This window comes from Falco naumanni, chromosome 3 (genome assembly GCF_017639655.2).
Source record: "Falco naumanni isolate bFalNau1 chromosome 3, bFalNau1.pat, whole genome shotgun sequence".
Lineage (NCBI taxonomy): Eukaryota > Metazoa > Chordata > Aves > Falconiformes > Falconidae > Falco > Falco naumanni.
This window is the reverse complement of record NC_054056.1, coordinates 109,150,830-109,173,549: the sequence shown is the minus strand read 5'-3', so window position 1 is coordinate 109,173,549 and position 22,720 is coordinate 109,150,830. Positions and strand designations below refer to the sequence as shown.

The window sequence follows — 22,720 nt, the reverse complement described above, 5'->3', positions numbered from 1 at the left end:
ACCACAGAACAGCTACCAAGAGATCTGCATTAATAAATACACAGCATCTGGTATTTTGAAGACAGTGGAGATTCCAAGTGTATCTGAATCAGGATATTCAGTGTGTATTCAGGGTATATTATCAAAGTAACCCACGCAGCATGAAACCAGAGCTGGGCAAAAGACACCAGAGGACTGAATAAGGGTTAAATTAAAAAATGAGGAGTTGGAATTTGCTGCAGTCTGGACTAAATTAAACAAAAAACCGAAATGATGCCTCCAGAGCTTGACTGATCTCTGGGAATCTCATTTAGTCCAGACATAACACGTTTTTATTTTGCAGGTCAGATGCCAGCCCCAAATCCATCCTGTTCTTCTCCCGAGTTACTCTCCAAACTAAGAGAGCATCAGGACTAGGACAGAGCAGTGCTGTCGGATCAGGAGAGCAACTCGCACATCCCACATCATGCTTTCCTGTGTATTGCAAATGTCCCTTGCTGCAGAGATTTAAATAAGTGGCATGGCAAGTTCCTCCCCTGTGCATGCTCAAAGGCAGTGGGAACAACAGGGGTAGGAAAAAAAAGAAAGAAGAAAAAAAGAAAAAAAAAAGAGCTGCTGGGGAGAGCATCAAGAACTGCACATTAAGGGCTTTTTAACTGATTACACACAGCACAGCGGCATCAGGCTTGATATTTTATACCCTGCATCAGGGACAGGTGGTTTTCTCTCTCTGCGTTTTTTTTCCTTTTCCTTCTTAATGATTTAGCTGTTTTGAAGCGCATCATCTGTAAGGAAATACATAGCCCGTGCAAATGGGGATGTTTCTCTTAATGCATCATCCCAACCTGACACTGGCTGCTCCGGCGGCTCTCGGCGTTATCAAGCGCGAGTGTTGAGAAGTGATTGTTGTACCTAACCCAGTCGTGAGACTCAACGCATCTCTCCGGAGGGAGCGGGAGCTGTCATGTTCATTAAATGCATGATTACAGCTATGATTAATAGCGGGGGCTACAGCCTAACTCCTTTTTTTCATCCTGCTCCTCTGAAGGAATCCACAGCCAAGCAGTCCCATGGTGTTTTCTGCAGTGTTCGCCTCCTGCTTGAAATTCCAGCTTTTGATGGAAAAGGGGAAAGAGGCACAATTTATCCCTGTCAAAGGCTCCACAACTACAAAAAGTGCTTAAAACGAGCAGGTCAGATGCTGCACCCCTCCACCAACATCTGTACATTAATTAGGACTTCCCCCCCCCCCCCCCCCCCCCCCCCCCCCCCCAAAACACAGCTCAAGGCTGTCCATCTCCTGCACCCTGATCCTTCTCCTTCAGGGAAAGGTTGGCAGAGATTTGCATTTGGGAGCAATGTTTGGTGCTTTCCAGCATGCCTATGTGGGGAGAGGGATGCTTCCATCCAGCTCCAACACCTCTGCTCAGCCTTCCCTTGCCCAAGGGCTTGCGATGCAAAAAATGCACACTGAAAACAACACTTGAAATTTTCCTTTGCCATTAAAAATCGGCTGCAAATATCGCAGGGAGGGAGAGCAGTTAATTATCACCTGCTTAATTATTTAGGAAGGACTTTATTGCTCCTAGGGCATAGCTCAAGGACCAGGACCTCATCATGTGGAAAGGTTTGTTTGTGTATCTTATCTAGTAATTTATTTTTTATACAGTGGAAAGGCTGTGGAAAACTGGAATAGCCTAAAAAAAAGGGAGAACTTGCAGAGCCGGAGTGCATTGGGGCCAGCAGATGCACAAGAGGGTTAGGACATTGTTAGAGTGACGGCCAGCACCAAACCCATTGCTGCCCATCTGCTTCAACTTCCCCAAACCAAGGATAATTTATGGAAATCTTACACAGGGAGAGAAATAACCAGGGCTTTGCCCTAGTGAGAGCAGCTAGCAGGCAATCAGCTCTACCGGCCAGTGCTCCAACCCAAGGATGATCGTAACAGGGTCATCCCAGCTTGCGTTAATTTTTGCTCATCAAGGGAAGGGGTTTTGCCATTAGCTGCACTCACTTCAGCTCAGCCTGTTTCAACATGACCTTGGCACCCAGGAAAGGCTTCCTTTAACCATGCCGGCTCCTTTAATGGGTCCCATTATAGCCCCGCTTCGCCTGCCACGGCACAGCAGCCTACTTCAGAAACAGCCAAGCGATTCATTTTGTGAGGCTCTCCGCTTTATTGCTGAACAAAAAGTTTTGAGGCTGGCACTCGGGGAAATTTATTTCTTTAATTATTATTCATTTAAGTGGGTTCCACTGTTTCAGATGATCAGCACTAGCAGCTGCTGGGGGTAATTTATTTTCCTCACTGGACAGCAGAAGCCCTCACTCTCTAGAAGGTAACAGCAAAAGAAGGGATAAGCTGCCACTACACGAGTGGAGCTTTTCACGTTTTCCTGTCTGATCACACCCCAGCTCCTAACAGGAACATGCATGTTCCTGGGTCAGGCTATCACGAGTGTTTTATTAGTGAACCAACCTCAATTAATGAAGCACGCTCCAGGCTGGTTGTTGTTGTACGAGCAGATCCTTGCAAGGAGCCTGGAGTGGCTGCTGTGGGGCATCTTCTTAGCTCTGCAAGCTCTGGTCTACACCAGTGCTGGATCCAGTGGTGCTCCTCAAGGACATCTGGTCCCTGCCCACCAGCACCTGTAATCCCACAGTTGAAGGACTGAGCTCAAAAGGAACCAAGGGACAGTAATCCCAAAACCAAGGGATTGAGGTTGATGGGGCCAAGGAATTCTGCAATCCCAAAGACAATGGACTGAGACTGAAGGTACCATGGGATTGAGCTAAAAAGGGGTAAGGGATTGAGCAATCCCAAAACCAAGGGATTGAGACTGAAAGGGCCAAAGGATTGAATGCAAGAGGGATAAGGGACTGAGCAATCCCAAAACCAAGGGATTGAGCTTGAGGGGCCAAGGGAGTGAGCTCAAAAGGGGTAAGGGATTGAGTAATCCTAAAACCAAAGGACTGAGATTGAATGGGCCAAGGGATTGAGCAATCCCCAAACCAAGGAATTAAACCCAAAAGGGGTCAAAGGGATTAAACTCAACAGTGGTAAGGAATTGAGCAATCCCCAAACCAAGGGACTGAGCCCAAAGAAGACAAGGGATTGAGCTCAAAAGGAGCAAGAGATTGAGCAATCCCAAACCCAAGAGATTGAGATTGAAGGGGCCAAGGGATTCTGCAATCCCAAAGACAAGGGACTGAGCTCAAAAGAGGTCAAGGCATTAAACTCAAAAGGGGTAATGAACTGAGAAATCCCAAAGCCAAAGGACTGAGTTCAAAAGGGACCAAGGGATTAAGTTCAAGAAGGGCAAGGGATCAGGCAATCCCCAAACCAGGGAATTCAGTTTGAGGGGACTGAGCACAAGCCAGCCCCAGCACAAGTGACACCAAAACCAGCTGAAACCTGAGGAAAGCAACACTCCAGTTTTCACTGTTCTCACACCTTGGTGCATTGGGTTGGCCTCTCCTCCACCAGCTTCTTTCTTACTCTGCCACCACCTGGTCCCAACACATTCCAGGTGTTTTGCAGACAGAAAGGAAGAAAGCTGAGGCCATGATCAGCAAACAAGCTACTGCAGATTGGGATGTTCCCAGGTGCCAGATGAGCTGCTCTAACAGCCACGGACTGGGGGAAGAGGCAAAGCATAGCACACCGGGGTGAACACCCCTCCAATTCCTATTTGAACACCTGCACTAAAAGTGCCACCAAGCAGAGGTGGCAGAGGATGGGTGGTGAAAATGTTCCAATCTTAAATCCCTCCTTTCCTTTTTAAAAAAGCTGAGTGGCTCAGAAGAGGAAGCATCATTTACGCAAGTCCTCAGCCAGCCCAACCATACAGCTGAACACTTTATCATCCTTGCAAACGTGAAAAGTGTGTTTCTGTGGCGCTCAGCACTTCTAAAATTAGTTGGTAAACAAGGAGCCGAGAGCGCAGTTTCTTGCAGTGCTTGGCTCCCTGTGCCGTGGTTATATTCCTTCTCCTTTCACTGAGCATGGAGTTCTCCCACTGCATCTGAAATCATGTTCATGAGCATCAGTCATCCATCTTCAGCGTGATGCAGCAGAGGAGCTCGAATCTTCAGTCTCCTCAGCTGTACACTAAGATGCTGTCACAGCAGGGTGGGGAAACTGAGGCAAGAGGGGCTGTTATGCAGCAGGATGGAGACAGGGAGTGTGTTTAGATGCAAAGAAAGACCCCCAGCCATGGAAGGCTGAACTTAAACACGTGTTTCAAAATAATTTGCTCATCTGTGGTCAGGGCCACCATCGCAGCTGTATTGGGAGATGTGCATTAGCAGCTCAGGAGAACTTAAAGGTTCCTCTTAAACCTCCACCTTTAAGAGCTCAGCAATCATGGCTGTCTCCAAGACTTCTGGATCCTACCGTTGTAGAGAAAAACTGAAAACTACCAATAAATAAAATCACACCGCTTGAGGGGCTGGCTGCCACCCGTGAGCATTCCTCCAGCAGGTGAAGCCCAGCCACCTGCTGGGGACAGTGTCCCCAAAGCCACCAGCCTTCTGTCCGACTGGGGCTCCTGCAGGCTTCCCAGGAGGTAAAACCTCAGCGGAGGATGAGAAAGTCATGCAGGTGAAGATCTGCCCATGGAAAGCAGCCTGGACACCAGCAAAACGCCACTGGAGGCAGCCCCAGACCAGGGTGTGCAATACCTCTCACTGCAGCAGCAGTGGCTCGTGCCTAGATTGGGGTCAGGGCTGCTTTCCGGACAATGTCAAACCTTAATTTGGTTTCTGCTGCTTTCAATCTTGTACAGGGCTGTGCTTTTTTTTTTTATTTTCCCTTTTGAATTTCTTTGTGAAATGCTTTATTGCCAGGACCTTTTGCTTCTTTCCCTAATTTCATAGAAATTCCTCAAGTACCTGAATAACATCTTAGCAGCTGTAGAAAGAAATGAAGGAAAAGATTGTTGTGAGCAGAGAAACCCAATTATTACGCTTGCTCAATTAATTGCAACGTATCGAATACTTTCCACACCATGCCGCTGCCTATTTTCTAATAATTCTGCAAAGTGAAAAATACATTGTTTCAGAAATACTAGTTATCCCAGGGATAAAGAGCTTTTCCATGTTTGATACTGCATCTTTGTCCTGTACAGGGGCAAGGAGCAGGGGTGGAGCCCTGCGTTTGCAGGTAGATGTCTTCTTCTGAGCCTTTTCCATTCTTGCTCAAGCAGCTGAGTACACTGAGTACTGGTACATCTGAGTACTGAGGTACATCTGAGCTCACTGGCCAGCTAGGAAGGCAAAAAGTCTTTTTTTATTTCCACATTTTATCCGCAGTGCTCAGGAGACAAGCTCAGAACTTCCAGCAAGCCCTCTGGGAGCAGACCCACACATGTGATGAGAGCACAGTTCTCAGCAGCTGCATGGACCACTGCGATGCCCCAAAACACGAACCATTCCAGGGAGCTTCTTTATGCTCAAAACACCTTCAGAAACTTTTCCTGGGTTTGCAATGACGCTTTCTTTGCCCCCAAGCCAGGTGTCCCCCATGCCATGCCACCAGTAATAAAGCAGGTTGCAGACGAACCATGGCAAAACCCCTGCTCTTCCCCTTGCTCCGGGAGATGGATGAGTTGCTTTATTGCTCCTGGTAGCTCCAGGATTGACCCCAATACAGCACAGGGCTGCAGGAAGTGCATCCACAAGACAAAATTTTAGCTCACCACCAGCATCCATCAGTAAATCAGCTGGTGGGGATGGTATGACAGTGCAGATGGATCCGTTGCAGCGACTAGCATCATGTTTCTTATTGTAGCTGGGCCATGAAGAGACAAAATACCAACCCAATAAATTCAGGCAAACAACAGAATTATAACCCACTGTAAGTAAACTCCAAGCTATTAAACTGTCAGGAGTGTTTCCCATCTCTCTGCTACCCCAAACACACAGCGTCTGGCACTGGAAGGGAAAGCAAAAGCTGTTTTTTTCATCTTTTAAATAAACTCTGTCAAGTGTTGAAAACACAGAGCATTGAGTAAACATGTGAAGGCTCATACCCAATAGCACACACAAATCTTCTGCCCTGCCAGCCCCAGTTATTGTAAAGCAAGAGACATCGGTATCTGTTGAATCCATCCTTGCAAAGGAGGATGAATCGTATCAAGAGCTGAAAGATGACATGAAAATACTGACACATACCAGTTAACTAGGGCTTTATAGTTACAAACCCAATGTGCTGCATGGCAGGGGGAAGGAGACTACAGCAAAAGAAGAAGTATCTTAAAAAAAACCAACTAATGAGATGGGTTTCTATTTTATAGAAAATAACCCTGGAAGGGACCTTCTGTCCCAAAATGGAACTAATTAAACCTGTTTCTCTAAACAAGACCTTGCTAAAGGACGTGGTACCAGTGGGGAAGAAAAGATGTGGGGATATCACATCTGCTCCGTGCCCCATCACCCCTGATAAAACCACAATGGGGAGCAGCTGCCTTCTCACCACCAGCCAGGAGGTCTGACCTGCCAACCTCGAGGCAACTGCACATCTCCATGAAAGTATCATTTTAAAACTGAGATCAAAAAGGAGGAAAAGCATCCATAAAAGTACCCAGTGCTTGCTGGTGCACACTCATCCTGTGCCTGTTACTGATCCTTTGTTTCTTAAAGCTGCTTTAGGTCACCTCCGCAAACTAAATCCCTTGAAAAACATCACAGTTTCCTTGCAAGGCTTGAGCCCCAGGGCTCTCCCCATACCCCAAATGCCCCCCAGCAAAACCGCAAGAGCAATGCTGATGCCTGAATTTGCAAAAATCCTCCTGTCATACCACTGGCTCAACTGCTCTTCCAGAAATTGCACTCTGAGCTGGTGTTTCTCTGCTTGGTCCCAGCCCAGCGGTGGATATACATGGACAGGCTGAATCCATCAGCCTTTGCTGAGTTGCCTGTGCGTGACTTTGCTCTTTCCCAGTGACCAGACAAATTTAGAGACTTTCTTGCACTTAGATAAATGAAAAAAACCAATAGCCTGGAAAGCATTTTAAATATGGAATGTGCAATATTTGGGCTTGGGAAAGGCTGTCTCGGTGCTCCAAACAGCAGCAGAAATAGTGATTTAAGCACAAAGGTGGACAGTCAAGTCCTCCCACTATCTCCTAGCACCCAAATTAAAGTCACCAATGTGTTGGCTACAAATTAGGCAGCAGCTTGAGTCAAGTCCACCTCCTTGCTGCAAGGCAGGTCCTATTCCAACTGTATCCTCGCCAAACTGTTCTTTAAAAAATCCCAATAATGGAAATTTCAGAGTCAACACAGCCAACTTAATCCAGCACTTCATAATCCTCATCCTTTGAAAGCTCTCCCTGCACCCTTCCTGAAAAAGTTTACACCCTTTGTTGGCTGTCATGGACAAGACATCCTTCCCCTTTGCTTGGCAGCTCTTCATGAACTTGGGCACCTGAAGCCCCTCCATCACAACCTCTTCAGATGGCACAGACCCAGGTCTTCCACCTTTCCAGTCCTTCCAGCCATGACTTCTCTCCTGGACTCTTCCCAGTGGTCCAAGTCTGTCCCAAAATCTGGCCCCAAAACCAGATCTAGTATCTTCCCTGCCCATGTCTTGGAGGTTTCATAAGACTTGTAGAATCATAGAATGGTTTTGGTTGGAAGGTACATTCAAAGATCATCTAGTTTCAATCCCCCTGCCACAGGCAGGGGCACCTTCCACTAGACCAGGTTGCTCAAAGCCCCATCCAACCTGACCTTGAACACTTCCAGGGATGGGGCATCCACAGCTTCTCTGGGCAGCCTGCTCCAGTGTCTCACCATCCTCACAGCAAAGAATGTCCTCCTAATATCTAGTCTGAATTCCCCCTCTTTTAGTTTAAAACCATTCCCCCTTGCCCTATCATTACAGGCCCTTCTAAGAAGTCTCTCCCTCTTTTTTATAAGCTCCCTTTAGGTACTGGCAGGCTGCTGCAAGGTCTCCCCGGAGCCTTCTCTTTTCCAGGCTGAACAACCCCAACTCTCTCAGCCTGTCTTCATAGGAGAGGTGCTCCAGCCCTCTGATCATCCTTGTGGCCCTCCTCTGGACTCGCTTTCTTGTTAGGTTTCAATCCTTTTCTTGCACTCCAGCAAGATGATTGCTGCCTTCGGTGACACCTTCAACACGTGGCGATGGTGCTTATGGCAGAACCACCCATGAGTTGGTTTTGTGCAGCTGACTACAGTGACTTCAGAAAATCCCACTGCCATTAGCAAAGGTCTTGACATCGCTGACATCAGGATTTGCTTGGTCTACAAACCCCTGAGCTCACTTCATTGCCTTTTTTTCCATGCCTCTAAAGGCTGATCCTTGCCCATCCTCCTCCAGATGCAGCACCAAAGCCAAGGATGTAACAGCTCGCAGGTAGGATTGCAGACTCCAGAACAAACCATATGGACGCAAGCTCATGAGCGTGCACATACTTATTTGCAGAGCCAGCAACAAGGAGGATGTCACAGGCCAGTCAGCCACCAAAAATCTGTCCTGAGCAGAGCTGAGTTGCAAAAACACCCGCAAACTGTCCTCAAACCGCTGCCAAGCATCCCTTTAATGCTCTCAGAAGGGAGATTACCTGAAAGTAATGTTCCATCGGCTCCGCGCCCCTTTGGACACCGCAGCATCTTCATCTCTGCCATCATCTGCAGGCGTCTTCATTTCCCATCCCTGGGTGGCCAGGGCAGCTAATCCGCGGTTTAAGCTAAATCTCTGCCCTCCTCCCTGCCAGCAATGATGTGCAGTAAGGATTTATCATCACTGGCCGTCCCTCTTCTGGCTGCCTCTCGTTTCCCTCTCCACTTTCCGGCTGTGTGCAAGCGTCAGGGGGGAGTTATTTACTCTTTATTGAGATATTGCTGTTTGCTCCTAATTTTCCTCATGCTTTTCAAACTTCCCAGAGCTGCTCAGCTCTCCTGCTGATGGGATTTTTGTGTCTGCAGAAAGCTCCTTCCCTCCCTAATCCTGTTCTTTGTGGGTTTAAACCTCCCCAGAATGCCCCATAACACTCACATCAATTGGGGTGCAGGTGGTTTCAGAGGCTGCACCTCTCAACGACACTGCACTATTTATTGCCTCTCTTCATCCACTTTCCCACTGTACATAAAATGACTTTGGCATTAAATTGCCTCTTTATAGCATCATCCACGAACATACTCATCTCTGCACACTTCATCCTTCCAGCAAAGAAAAACAATAGCACAAAGCCATTGGCTTTGCCTTTCCCAGTTTAACTGTCCCCAAAATTTGTCAATAAAGTAGTTATGGAGCAAAAATATTTGACCCCAAGTAGAAATTTAAAAAAAAAAATACTTTGAGCACAGTTAAAAACCTGGTCTTTCCCAAGAGCCACACTTGAGGCATCAAGTACAGGAGGAGCTAAACCACAAATTTAATTGAAGCTAAATGTAAAGCCGGTAACAGTGTCAAAATGCCTGTTTCACAGTTATCTGCAGAATGATCCTCCCAGATTTTCTTAGGTCAATATTGAATGTAATTTGATAAGCATCTCAAATAGGTTTAATCTTGTGGTGGCACCTGAAGCCGCCCAAGATTTTGCTCAAGTTAAAAAAAGAAACAAGTTTAATGGTGCATCTCTACAAGCTTAAACTAAGCCTGAGTGAAGAAAAGCCTCCACTTTCTTAAATCTTTCATTTCTTCTAAAAGCTTCAGTGCTTTTGTAAAGCAAGAAGAGCTGGGGGATGCACTTTGGCACCGATGGGATATCCATCACCTTTGCATCTGGGCTCCTGCAAGGCCAGAGGATGAGTTGCAACACACGGGCTGGGAATAAGCATTTAAAAGTCCCTGTTGGTGGCGGTTAATTCTGGTTGTAGGACTTTGAACGCTGAAGCTGGGACTTCAATGGATTTTGGATGCAGATGGGGACTAATTCTTGCTGCTCACCTGCTCTGCCAGGGCTCTTGGTGCTCAGGTCTCTGCCCCGGCCAGGGGTGCTGGAAGTCTTGGAGAGTTTATTTGCCGATACTCGGTACATCACCCCACCGATGCAGCAATAGCCTTTGCTCCTCCATCTCTGTTGCACGTGCTGGGACTTGCCGCCTTGAGGTGACAGGCGTGTTTGGTTCAGTAGCGGGGATCTACAAGAAAACATAAGTCAAGGTAAGCCCAAACTATGGATGACATTGCAAGGAGCTGCTGCTTCGTGAGCAAACTCTCAGCTATCTGAGGATGGAGGTGATGCAGCAAGGAACCAGGGATGCTCTTGCTGTAGACAGAGGAGATGCTCTGATCCCCTGTGATTTACACCAAAAAAACCCACAACTTCAAGGACTGTCCTCCTGCTACTCCTTCCCCCATGCAACAAAAAGCCTTTTCTTTCTCTCAGCTCACCCACAGCAGTGCTGCAGAAGGGACCACGTGTTGAAGGTCAACTCCACGCCCAACCGTAGCCTGCTAGGACACAACAAAGATGTTTGTCCCTAAACTCTGCAGGTGTTTCCTATAGGCCCCAATGCCTTGCAAATGGCACGGCTTTGATCCGCACTGCTGGTATGTACTTCTGAATAGGCAGCCTGGTGCATCCAAAACAGCATTCAGGTGAGGCCACGCAGCCACGGCTGATGCCTCATCTCACACCCTTGGCTTGCAGCTCCAGCCCCAGCAGCAAACAGAAAAAGAAACGTGGATGCGGTCCCACGAGGGAATCAGCAATGTGGGATCTCCCCTGAGCTGAGCCAATTCATGGAGCTCTACAAGCTTTGGTACTTTTGGTAGCATTGTTATTAGGTACTATAACTTTTATATTACTATTTTGCCCCTAAAATATTGTTCCCCAGGGCTCAGTACTGGGGCTAGTCCTGTTTAATATCTTTATTGATGACCTGGATGAGGGGATCAAGTGCACTTACAGGAAGTTTGCAGATGACAGCAAGTTACGGGGGAGCGTTGATCTGCTGGAGGGCAGGAGGCTCTGCAGAGGGATCTGGGCAGGTTGGACCTATGGGCCAAGGCCAGTTGTATGAGGTTCAACAAGGCTCAGTGCCAGGTCCTGCACTTGGGGCACAACAGCCCCCCACAGCGCTACGGGCTGGGGGCAGAGCAGCTGGGAAGCTTCCCAGTGGGAAAGGACCTGGGGGTGCTGGTTGACAGCCAGCTGGGCAGGAGCCAGCAGTGTGCCCAGGTGGCCAAGAAGGCCAGTAGCACCCTGGCTTGTACCAGAAACAGTGGCCAGCAGGACCAGGGCAGTGATCATCACCCTGTACTGGGCACTGGTGAGGCCACACCTTGAATCCTGGGTTCCGTTTTGGGCCCGTCACTGCAAAAAAATATTGAGATGCTGGAGCATGTCCAGAGATGGGCAACGGGGCTGGGGAAGGGGCTGGAGCACAAGTCTGATGAGGGGTGGCTGGGGGAGCTGGGAGTGTTTAGCCTGGAAAAAAGGAGGCTCGGGGGGACCTTATGACTCTCTACAACTGCCTGACAGGAGGCTGTAGGCAGGTGGGGCTCAGTCTCTTCTCCCAGGTAACAAGCAACAGGACAAGAGGAAATGGCCTCAAGTTGTGCCAGGGGAGGTTTAGATTGGATGCTAGGACGACTTTCTTCACTGAAAGGGTATCAAGCATTGGAACAGGCTGCCCAGGGAAGCGGTGGAATCACCATCCCTGGAAGTGTTCAGAAAACATGTAGATATGGTGCTTAGGGACATGGCTTAGTGGTGGACTTGGCAGTCCTGAGCTAATGGTTGGACCTGGTGATCTTAAATCTAAGTGATGATCCAACCTAAATGATTCTATGTTCCTACAAAATCTGGCTCTTGCAAGCGTTTTGCTACATCCCTGAAGGGGACGAGTCACCCGAGACCACTGTCACCCACCATTTAGCAGATGCTGGAACCCAAGCAGGGTTAAGCAGATGGGGAGGCACTGGGGACCTTCAGCCCCCCCATCTCTCCCCCACATCCACAAACCCTGTAGCGAGGTAGCGGGATGGCGATCGGTCATGAGCTGCAATCCAGTTAGTGTTGCTCGTAAGATTATTCTGAACGATCAGTAAGCTCTGAAGTGACACCCTAGGGACAAATATGTCTCAGAGGGGCTCATGCGCCACCAAAAAACCTTCCAGTTCATAACCCAGTATCTTCTGCATTATCCCAACTCCCTCCCAGCCCATGCGGAGCTACCCAGCTCATTTTTGTACATATGCTGTTATACAAACAGAGCCGTTGCAGCCAAATCAAATCTCCTCAAATATCAGTCGTCTTCCTCATTTAGCACTAATCCAAACAGTAATTTGTTTATGCAAATTAGAGCTCTAATTTTGTATTAGTCCAAACTATGCTCATAATGCTATTAGCAGAACGTATATAAACCGCGCATTACTGGAGAATATCTGTAAATTAAGATCCCGCTATCCTATCAGCAGAATGCAAACCCCGGAGAGCATTACCTTTAAATGAACATGTGCTGCAAAGAAAAAGAGAACTGTAAAATGTAATAGTTACATTTCTTAATGCTTAGCGTGACAGCCTATTCATTTCATCGGGCTGTTGCCACTGGCTACCGAGCTTGGAGAATTGCTGCCTGATTTTTGTGGAGAGGATGGGGATTGCATAAAGAAGCTGCTGCCCTGCTTCCAGTTTCCCCAGGGCTTGGTCCTCATGAAACTGCTCCAGAGAGGAGCATCATGTCTTAATTTTTACAAAACCAGTTTACTTGCAATGAGCCGTAGCGGTGGCATTGTTGTGTAAAGGTACCAATGACAGGAAGGACATGAGGGCCACACATGGACCACCCAGCAAACCTTTGCAAGTCCAAGGTTGCAGCCAGCATTGGCTGCAGGACATGGAGAATGGTCTCTAATGCATCCAATAAAAATGATATCAAGTACCTAATGACCAGCAGGTCAAGGGAGGGGATTCTGCCCCTCTGCTCCGCTCTGGGGAGACCCCCCCGGAGCACTGCGCCCAGCTCGGGGGTCCCCAGTACAAGCCAGGCAGGGACCTGCTGGAGCGGGGCCGGGGGAGGGACACGGAGCTGGTCCGAGGGCTGGAAGCCCTCTGCTGCGGGGAAAGGCTGGGAGAGCTGGGGGGGGCTCAGCCCGGAGCAGAGGAGGCTGCGGGGAGACCTCATAGTGGATTTTCAATATATAAAGAGGGCTTATAAGAAAGATGGGGACAGACTTTTTATTAGGGTCTGTAACAATAGGACAAGGGGGAATGGTTTTAACTAAAACAGGGTAGATTCATACTAGATTTAAGGAAGACATTTTTTACACTGAGCGTAGTGAGACACTGGAGCAGGTTGCCTAGAGCAGCTGTGGATGCCCCACCCCTGAAAACATTCAAGGCCAGGCTGGATAGGGCTCTGGGCAACCTGCTCTAGTGGAAGATGTCCCTGCCAATGGCAGGGGGGTTGGACTAGATGGCACTTGAATGTACCTTCCAACCCAAGCCATTTGGTAAATCTAATAAAGGTGTCATAATATAGCAAAGCACCGCCACAGCTGTGACAAGACAACTCAGCTCAGCTTCAGCTCTCCTCCTCCTCTTCCTCCTGGTGATGCAGCTCTGGGAGGTCACCAGGATGCTCCATGCCACCATACATGGGGACTGCAGTGCTGCAGGCTTTTGGGCTCCTGTTTTGCCTGGCACTGAGCTGTAAGCATCAGTCCCTTCAAGGAAGTTCTGTAAAGTCTTCTTCAGAAAACACAGCTGGAAAAAAGCCTTCTGAAAGCTTCCAGGTCTGTGGGACAGAAACAGCCAGAGCTGCTGATTGCAATGGACAGTCAGAATTACAGTCAGGGATGGAGCACTTGCTTGCTGAGAGAGAGCTGGCTGCATCTATAATCCCCCAATACATGCAGCATCAGGGGAACAGCTAGTGACCAGAGATGCATTTGCTTTGATTTCAGCACAGAAAACACAGCAGAACATGTAGAAAACATTACCAAAAGCTGAAATATGAGGCCTGGATATAACTTCATATATACGTGTGTGTGTGTGTGCATGCACACATAAATATTATAAATATATATTGTATAATAAATATATAATTATACATATAAACCTATAGATGTAGTGGAATACTCTATATATTATCTCTTGATAATATATATAGACATATATACAAACATGTATATATATATAAATATACATAGTATTGAATATACATACTGAATATGTATTGAAATATATTCTCTATACATTATATATAATAATATATAGAGATACCTTTCCACATAAATCTCTATATTATTACCTATCAATTATCTCTAGATATGATTAAATATATACACTGAATACATATATGGATTTATATATATTCAATAATACCTAGAGATATTCAATATATATATTCAATAATATCTAGAGATAATTGATAGAGATACAAGGCGCAGCTACTACTGCCATTTAAAGTTTTTTATATTATTCAGATATTATTGAATAGATATATTGAATAGCTATTGAATTATATATATTCAGGAATATCTGGAGATAATAGATATATTCTTTTACATATAATACATATTTAACGTTTTCTTCCAGTCTGTCAGAGGGGAGGGAAGAAGACCCAGGCTCAGCCACACAGCCAGGGCATGGAGGGGAGGGTGTCCAAAGCCCCAGCTCCACCGGCAGCAAAAACTTGTTCCTGCCCTAAACACAAAGTTTCCAAGCAAAGCCCTTCTGTCTCCTCTGCATTTGACAGAGACATAGCATTGTGTGTGTGTATATATGCTCACACATACATAAATATATATGTAACAATAGACATAGAGATATCTATAGAGAGATCTATAGATATATACTCTATAGATATCTATAAATATCTATATATACACACTATATCTGTATCTATATCTATAAATATATACTATATATAAAAATATTTATAGAAAACTATCTATAGCCCGTGTTGATAGACATATAACTTATATATCTATAAATTATATAAAATTATAGACATACATAAACTATACCGGTATATAGACATATATCTAAGTTATTTATAAAACTATATACAATATCTCTATATATTTATAGAGAGATTACATCTATATATCTCTCTATACATATTGTATAGTTAATATATAATCTATATAAAAATTTATTTGACATAGATTGAAATATATATCCTCTAGAGGTATCTATATGGACATATATCTGTGTCTCTATCGTATGTCTATATTGACATCTCGGTACCTATATATGAATCTATATAACTATAGATATCATCTATAGTTAATATATCATTGTATATAGAAAGTAAGATTTTATATATACTCAATAATATAGATTATAATATATTGTATAGACATACACACACATATATGAGAAATGCTATCCAGGTCTCGTCTCTCGAGATATCCCAATCCTAAAAACCACGGCGCACCAAAGCTACACCAACAGCACGCTCCAGAGAAGCATCTTTTCCTGCTGCTGCCTGGATTTCAGTTCTCCTCGCACATCCAGCCCCAGCCTGGGCTTCACACACCCCAAATCCACCCCATTTCTCCAGGCATGGGCACACCTTCCTGAGCAGGGGTTTTCTGCTTTGAATGATAGCTTCAGAGAACTGCTCCTACCCGCAGTGCACTTTCTTGGAAAATCATCAGTGGACTTTTTGGTTTTTTTTTTTTTTAAAAAAAAAAGGGGGGGGGGGGGGGGGCGGAACGAACCTCCCTCTTATGTCTGTAACATCAACATCGTGCACAGCCCCAGGGGCTGCTCATGCTGGCTGAGCCTAAACAGCACTGGTTTAAGCACCAGTTTAAGAGCCTGGCTGGTTGAATCGCCCAGATCCTAAGGATATTTATTTTCTTGCTTTGCTGCACTCACTCAACGCACTGAAGTGGTTGCACACTCTGGCGCTCCTTGTTCGAAAGTCACCATTTATCAAGAGTTATTACCCAGTGGCATCTGACCCCTGGTATGTGAGTAGAGAGCAAGCAGGTAGCAGCTGCCGAGCAAATAGCAACAGCTGCAGATTATAAAACATTTTATACTTTTATAAAGCAGTATTAAAAAGAAAAAGCCGGTATAAAAGGAACAGAGCAGCGATGTGCACAGCAGCACACTCTCCTTCCTGGCAGTCCTTAGGGATGGTCAGGCCCCAAATACAAGGAACTACTGGTGTCACGTCTCCCGTTAGGGATGTTCCCGCTGGGATTTTTCAAGAATTATGGCACAAAGCACTGAAAAGGATCACACCTGCAAAAAGAGTGGGGTTGAACCTCCTCCAATTTGTAGTCATTGCATTTTTGAGAGAGAAAAATGACGATCTTAGGTGGCCTCCAAGCAAAGCTTCTGCAGAACATCTGCTCAGGCTCAAGTGCTACTGGACTGAAGTCTCATCCAGGGACTCAATTTGAGCTCACTGGAGTCCTGACCATCTCTATTTCCATATTCCAGGTGGTGGAAGTGTCCAAGTAGGGATGTCCTCAGCACCCCTTAGCCTCCACGAAGGCTCTACAACCAGCCCAGCTCCTCACCTGGAAACTCTCCTATCTAAAAAGTCAAAGTTAATGGGGGTTATCCCCACTGCGGGGTGGGAAGAACCCCAACAACCCACCTTAAACACCTCCCCAGGGCACTTTGCTACTTCTATTTGTATTTATTCCCCTTTAACTCCAGAGGTCTCCTCCTCTGCCCTTCACCCCCCAGAAACTGGAGGTGCAATTTTGCAGAGCAGTAAGCCCAGGGGATGCAGACAGGGGCTGGTAGGACCCCCTGCCCACACATGTTCACACCATTGTGGGGAGTCCCGATGCAAACACAACAGGAGAGGAGATGCTGCGCACTGGGAAATGCTGGTGATGCTTCACGGGGGGATTTTGGCAGCTGAACACATGCATTGGGTTGAGCTTTGCCCACATCTGTTATTTATAGAGTATTATTTATTAGTTTATTTATTAAATTTATGTATATTATAGGAGCTGTAAGAGATTTAAAATTGAAGGTAAAACATGTTTTATATCAAAAAATCACAGTGGAACCTGAGCTCATAAAGAAGAGCGGGAGGGGGGAACTTCATTCGTAGGAAACCTGTTTTCCTCTTAAGCCAAGCTGTTGTTCCCAAGTGGTTGCTTAGCCCCAACACACCCACTGTGCGTCCTCCTCCCTCTCAGTGACATGTAACCCGGCGTTGGCCGGGAAAAGCCACCAGCAAGGAGGGCGAGGGGAAGGATGGCTGTAACAGAGGGCATGGAGCTGCGCCAAACACCCAGTCGCTTTTCATTGGCAGCGGTGTCACAGCTCTCTGTTGAATTGTTACCCTAATGGAAAGGACGGCCTTTGGAAATGAACTGTATTGAAAAAAAGAGGATAAAATTAATGAGATAATAGCCAGGCCAAGGACCTGAAGAATACGCCGGCCCCTCGACATCAGGGGCTTGTAATTCCCTTTCTGCTGCACAAGCCTGCGGATCTAAAGAGTCCTCCTGTCCGTCCAGAAGGCCCGCTCCGGCAGGAAATTTCATTAACGCTGGAAAATAGGAAAGGTATTAAGCGTGGATAATGAAGGCCAGAGTGTGAACAGTGCCTTAAGATAGTCTTCTTTCTAGCCTTTGTAATGGGAGGCATGAACTTTCCCTTCAAATCCATTTCTAATCCATTTGAAATACTACAGCAAATTATCTTCCCTTCAGCCCGAAAGCGGCCAACCAATTTACTCCGAATAGAAGTGACAATGCTACAGAATTTATCGCCATAACCTTGACTACACAAGGTTGAGGGTTGTCTTTCCCCCACCCCCGGGGTGGACAGGGGAAGAAAAATTTTTAATGAAAAGGGGGAAGAGGAATGCTATAAAAATGTTTAAAAACAGTGTCGTAGCTGTTGGAGGTCCAACACCAATACCAGGGCCAAGCGTGATGGGAAGATCAAAGTCTTGTGCTAAAAATGTTGCAGAGGGAGGTCCTGGGCTAATAAAACACTCTGCAGGTTGGGGTCTGGGGTCTTCCTCTGCATCCCTTGACACAGTAGCAAGTTTGCCTGAGTCTGGTGCTTCATAGATGCTCAGGCTGACCAAGTCTAACTTTTCTTACTCTCCCATGATTAAACATCAAGCTGCTGTGTCCTTCACTGAATCATTTAGGTAGGAAAAGACCTTTACGATCATTAAGTCCAACCAATAACCCAGCACTGCACAGTCACACACTAAACCATGTCCCTAAGCACCACATCTACATGTCTTCTAAATATCTTCAAGGATGGTCACTAAACCTCTTCCCTGGGCAGCCTCTTCCAATGCTTGGCCACCCTTTCCATCTGGGAAGAAATTTTTTCTCATATCCAATCTAAACCTCCCCTGGCGCAACTTGAGGCCATTTCCTCTTGTCCTATTGCTTGTTACATGGGAGAGGAGACCAACCCCACCTGCCTACAACCTCCTGTCAGGCAGTTGTAGAGAGAGAGAAGGTGTCCTCTGAGCCTCCTTTTCTCCAGGCTAAACATCGCCAGTTCCCTCAGCCGCTCTTGATCAGACTTGTGCTCCAGCCCCTTCCCCAGCCCCGCTGCCCATCTCTGGACATGCTCCAGCATCTCAATATTTTCTTGCAGTGAGGGGCCCAAACCTGAAACCAGGATTCGAGGTTTGGCCTCACTAGTGCCAAGTACAGGGGGACAGTCATTGCCCTGGTTCTGCTGGCCACACCGTTTCTGATAGAAAATTTCCTCCAGACTTCTCTGCTTGACTGATTTCTCATCACTTGGGAACTAGAAATGCTGGGTCTTTCCTCTAGCCTTTTCTCCAAGACCAACTTCTCATCACTTGGGAAATGGAAATGTTTCTTCCAGAAGACTGGTAAACTCAAAGCAAAAACTGGACCGAGAGGGAGAAAAAGGCTCAGCAAGACAATGTGGAGTCAACAGTCAGCTGACGTCCAGCTCAACGTGCCTTCCGTGCCTCCAAACACAGCGAAGCTGCTCAGAATGGAAGAAGACCACTGAAACTTCAGCCAGGAGCCAGCAAGTGACACTACCAAAATGCAATCCCTCTTAAATTGATCTATGAAAAGCAAAAACAATAAAAGGGAGATTTCCAAGCCAACATGGAAGGTCTCTCCTTAGCAACAAGGATGACTCACCTGAACATGCAGCAACACCTGTAGGAGATGCTCAGATACTACAATGCCGTACTGCGCACACGAGTGTGCACTCAACGCACAGACCATCTGATCCAAAAAACCCACACAAACACCTCCATAAATGCATCTATATTTGAAATATATTACAGTATCTGATGTATATAAATCAAACACAAAACTGAGAGCAGAGCAAGAGCATCCCAATGGCATTTCAGCCAGCTGAAACGGAGAGGATTTCTTGGCGCTGACGGCAATACAAATGGCTCTTAAAGGATGGTTTTCTTTTACTACTAGATATCTTCTTTAGGCTTAGCTTTTTTTTTTTTTTTTTTTTTTTTTTTTTTTTTTAAAGTAATCCTTACATAGTAAGAAATCATATTTGCATGCTGGCATTCAATTCCCGAGGAAAGAGAGGATCATAACCCGGGCAACGGTTTTGGACAGCAACAGGGAGTGGCGAGGCAGGAGGGACCTCATCCACTCCAAGCCTCCCAGATGGCAATGCAAAATCCTGATTTGGGAGAAACATTAAAAAAAAAAACAAACCCACACTATCCTTGTTCCCTAGCATGCAGCATAACAAAACACACGATTTAGGCTTAAAAGTGCTCCTCAAACTTATCAGCGATCCCCCGAGTTGCTGCACCAGTTTCCCTTGGAAACTGCTCCAATCTCCCATAACATGTCTGTCCCCACCCACCAGCTGCCTGAGGACACCAAATCAGCAGAAAAAAAGCAAGTAACTCCACTAAAATATTTGGTTTACGGAATTTATATCAACATTATTGCTTTCTTCTTAAAAAAAAAAAAAAAAGGTCAAATCTCAAATAAACTCTTTCTATTTTAAGACTTGATTTATTTAAAGAACCTGATTTGGATTATTCAAATAATTCAGCTCACTGACTATGATATTCAAGGTTAAAAAAGTGATCAGAAATTGAAAAATAGAAAAGCACGTGTCTTCTTCCAATATACAAACATAAATACAGGGGTTCCATTGGTTTTAAATACACAGTGACCAGCTATCATCTGTTAATTTATCCATACACATTTCTCTACTTTAACGCTTAGTTCTAATTATGAAACAAACACTTTCAAAAACTATTTTAATTTGGTTCAATTGAATGTGAATTTCCATTCAAATGCAGCTTAACGTTAATCTCAAGGAAAAAAAATAATCCAGCACAGATCTCATTTACCATTTTCAAAACCTGGGAAAAAATTATGAACCTCCTAAGTACCTATTAAGCTACCTAATTGCCTAAATAAAGATGTACCTACCTAATAAATCCTCCTGACTTGTGAAAGAAAAACTGTTGCAGGTATATTATAATAGTTATCAACCAACAAGAATAAAGGTTCCTCCAGAAAAACAGCTGGTAAATAAAGATGAAGAACTAGACCCGATGATTGAAAGCAACAGTTTCCATCTTCTGGATCTAAATTCTAATTAACCCCAGCAATTAAATCACAGTGAGCTGCGACAGTGCCATGTGGCCACATGCGTGTGAAGGGCTGAAACAATGGTGATGGGATCGCTCACTTGGTGGGCAGTGATGATGTATGATGGTGATACAGTGGAAGAGCAGATGACCAGCCACGATGACACAGTCAGTTTGTACCATTTTTGGCAAGACTCAGATGGTGACCTTCCTCAGCAGCCCCAGCGGCGTGGGCCACTCTCCTCCCCTGGCCACAAGCATCCTTCCATTTGCTATGCTCATCGCTGTAGAAGCTGTAACACCAACAGCAAAGCCAGCAGAACTATTGGCAAACAATACAAACTGCCTTTGAAATGTTTAATATTTTCTCCATCTGTTTAAAAGCTTTCAGCCTCTCCTGCACGCTGTTGCCAATGCTATTATCAAAGCTATCTAAATGGATTTCTTCTTCACAGTTCAAGCCATTACTTCATCCTGTAATCAAAACCATCGCAGTTGCATTTCTGTGTACATGTTGTGTAAGAAACATAGGATTATACGTGCCATGCAGGGCTGTTGAGGGTTTTTTTGTGGTTTCCCCCAATTTCCACATCCCATAGGCATGACACCTCTTCCCAATCCTTGCACAGGCTGGAGAAGTTATCTCCTCAAATAATTACACACAGAAAGATTCAGGTATGAAAATAACATCCCAGTCTTCTTGCAGTGCTTTACTCAAAGGGCTCTAAAAGTTACAGCCAACCCTGTGATAAATCATAGAATCATAGAATGGTTTGGGTTGGAAGGGACCTTTAAAGATCATCTAGAGCACCCCCATGCACTCCATGGACAGAGACATCTCTCACTAGATCAGTTTGCTCAAAGCCCCATGCAAACTGACTTTGAACACTTCCAATGATGAAGCATTCACAACTTCTCTGGCCAACCTGGTCCAGTGTCTTTGTAAGACTTCAATCTATTTGGGGTTCCTGTCCTGTTTCTAGGATCAGCCTGTGCTCTGCTTTTCCCCAGTTTTTCTCATCCTTTTCTCTGAATCCTTTTCCTCCTTTGAAGCTGAAGAACCAGAAAAAGGATGAGATCCATGCAGAGTCCTCATGTCCAAGATGCAGGACCTATCTCCATAAGCTACATCTTTGCGTTTTGACAGGTGAGATTTGACAAGTCTCCACAGGCCTCCAGCTTGTCACCCCACTGTCAGTGTCAACTCTCCAAGGCAGAGTCACCCTACAGTGCAGGCTGAGAAGCCAGTGCACAGTCAAACCCATGAGCTCACCCCACAGATGGTCTGGGGACAGTCGTGGAGCCTGAAGAGCAGCCAAAGGAGGCTCCCTCTACAGCCACCCCAAAACAACCTCCAGTAGCCAGCGGCAGTTCCCTCTGGGCTGTGAGACTCATTCAACACCCCACAATTTTGACCATGGCTTTAACTACATGAGCTTTTTGCTCCGTGCAAGACCCACATTAGTCTTTCCTTACCACCCACACAGCTCAGAAGAGTCAGAGGCAGAAACGTCCCCAGTGTCATAAATCCTGCTCCAAGCTGGGGATTAAAACCAGAAACATTAAGCTTGTAAAAAGGTCTAATTAAGCCTGCAGAAAAAGATACAGTTTGGGCTACACATGGTTCATAAGCAAGCCAAGACCCACCTCAGGTCTTCCTTTCCCTAAGAGCCCCAACCAGGAGCATGAGACAGGGAAGCACTGTGCTGTCCTCACACAAGGGGCTTCATTGCCCAAACATCGCAAATGAGTGACTTTCATGGAATCACAGAGTGGTTTGGGTTGGCAGGGACTTTTAAGGATCATCTAGTTCCAACCCCCCTGACATGGGCAGGGACACCTTCCATTAGAGAAATTTGCTCAAAGCCCCGTCCAGCCTGGCCTTGAACACTCCCAGGGATGGGGCATCCACAGCTTCTCTGGACAACCTGCTCCGGTGTCTCACCATTCTCATTGTAAAGAATTTCTTCCTTATGTCCAATCTAAATCTATCCTCTTTCAGTTCAAAAACATTGCCCTTTGTCCTGTCACTACATGCCCTTCCAAAAAGTCTCTCTCCGCCTTTCCTATAAGCCCCCTTCAGGTACTGGCAGGCTGCTGTAAGGTCTGTCCGGAACCTTCTCTTCTCCAGGCTGAACAACCCCAACTCTCCCAGCCTGTCTCCATGGGAGAGGTGCTCCAGCCCTCTGATCACCTTCGTTGCTTCCTCTGGACCTGCTCCAACAGGTTCATGTCCTTCTTA

General features: G+C 46.0%; 1 protein-coding gene across 1 annotated transcript in view; it reads right to left on the bottom strand.

The window, feature by feature from the left end:
- The window catches only part of ZC3H3 (zinc finger CCCH-type containing 3), a 185,232-nt gene that overhangs the window by 48,341 nt on the left and 114,171 nt on the right, over positions 1-22,720 (bottom strand). The window contains 1 exon segment of the mRNA XM_040585569.1: positions 9,899-10,092. Coding sequence (XP_040441503.1) covers positions 9,899-10,092 — 194 coding nt within the window.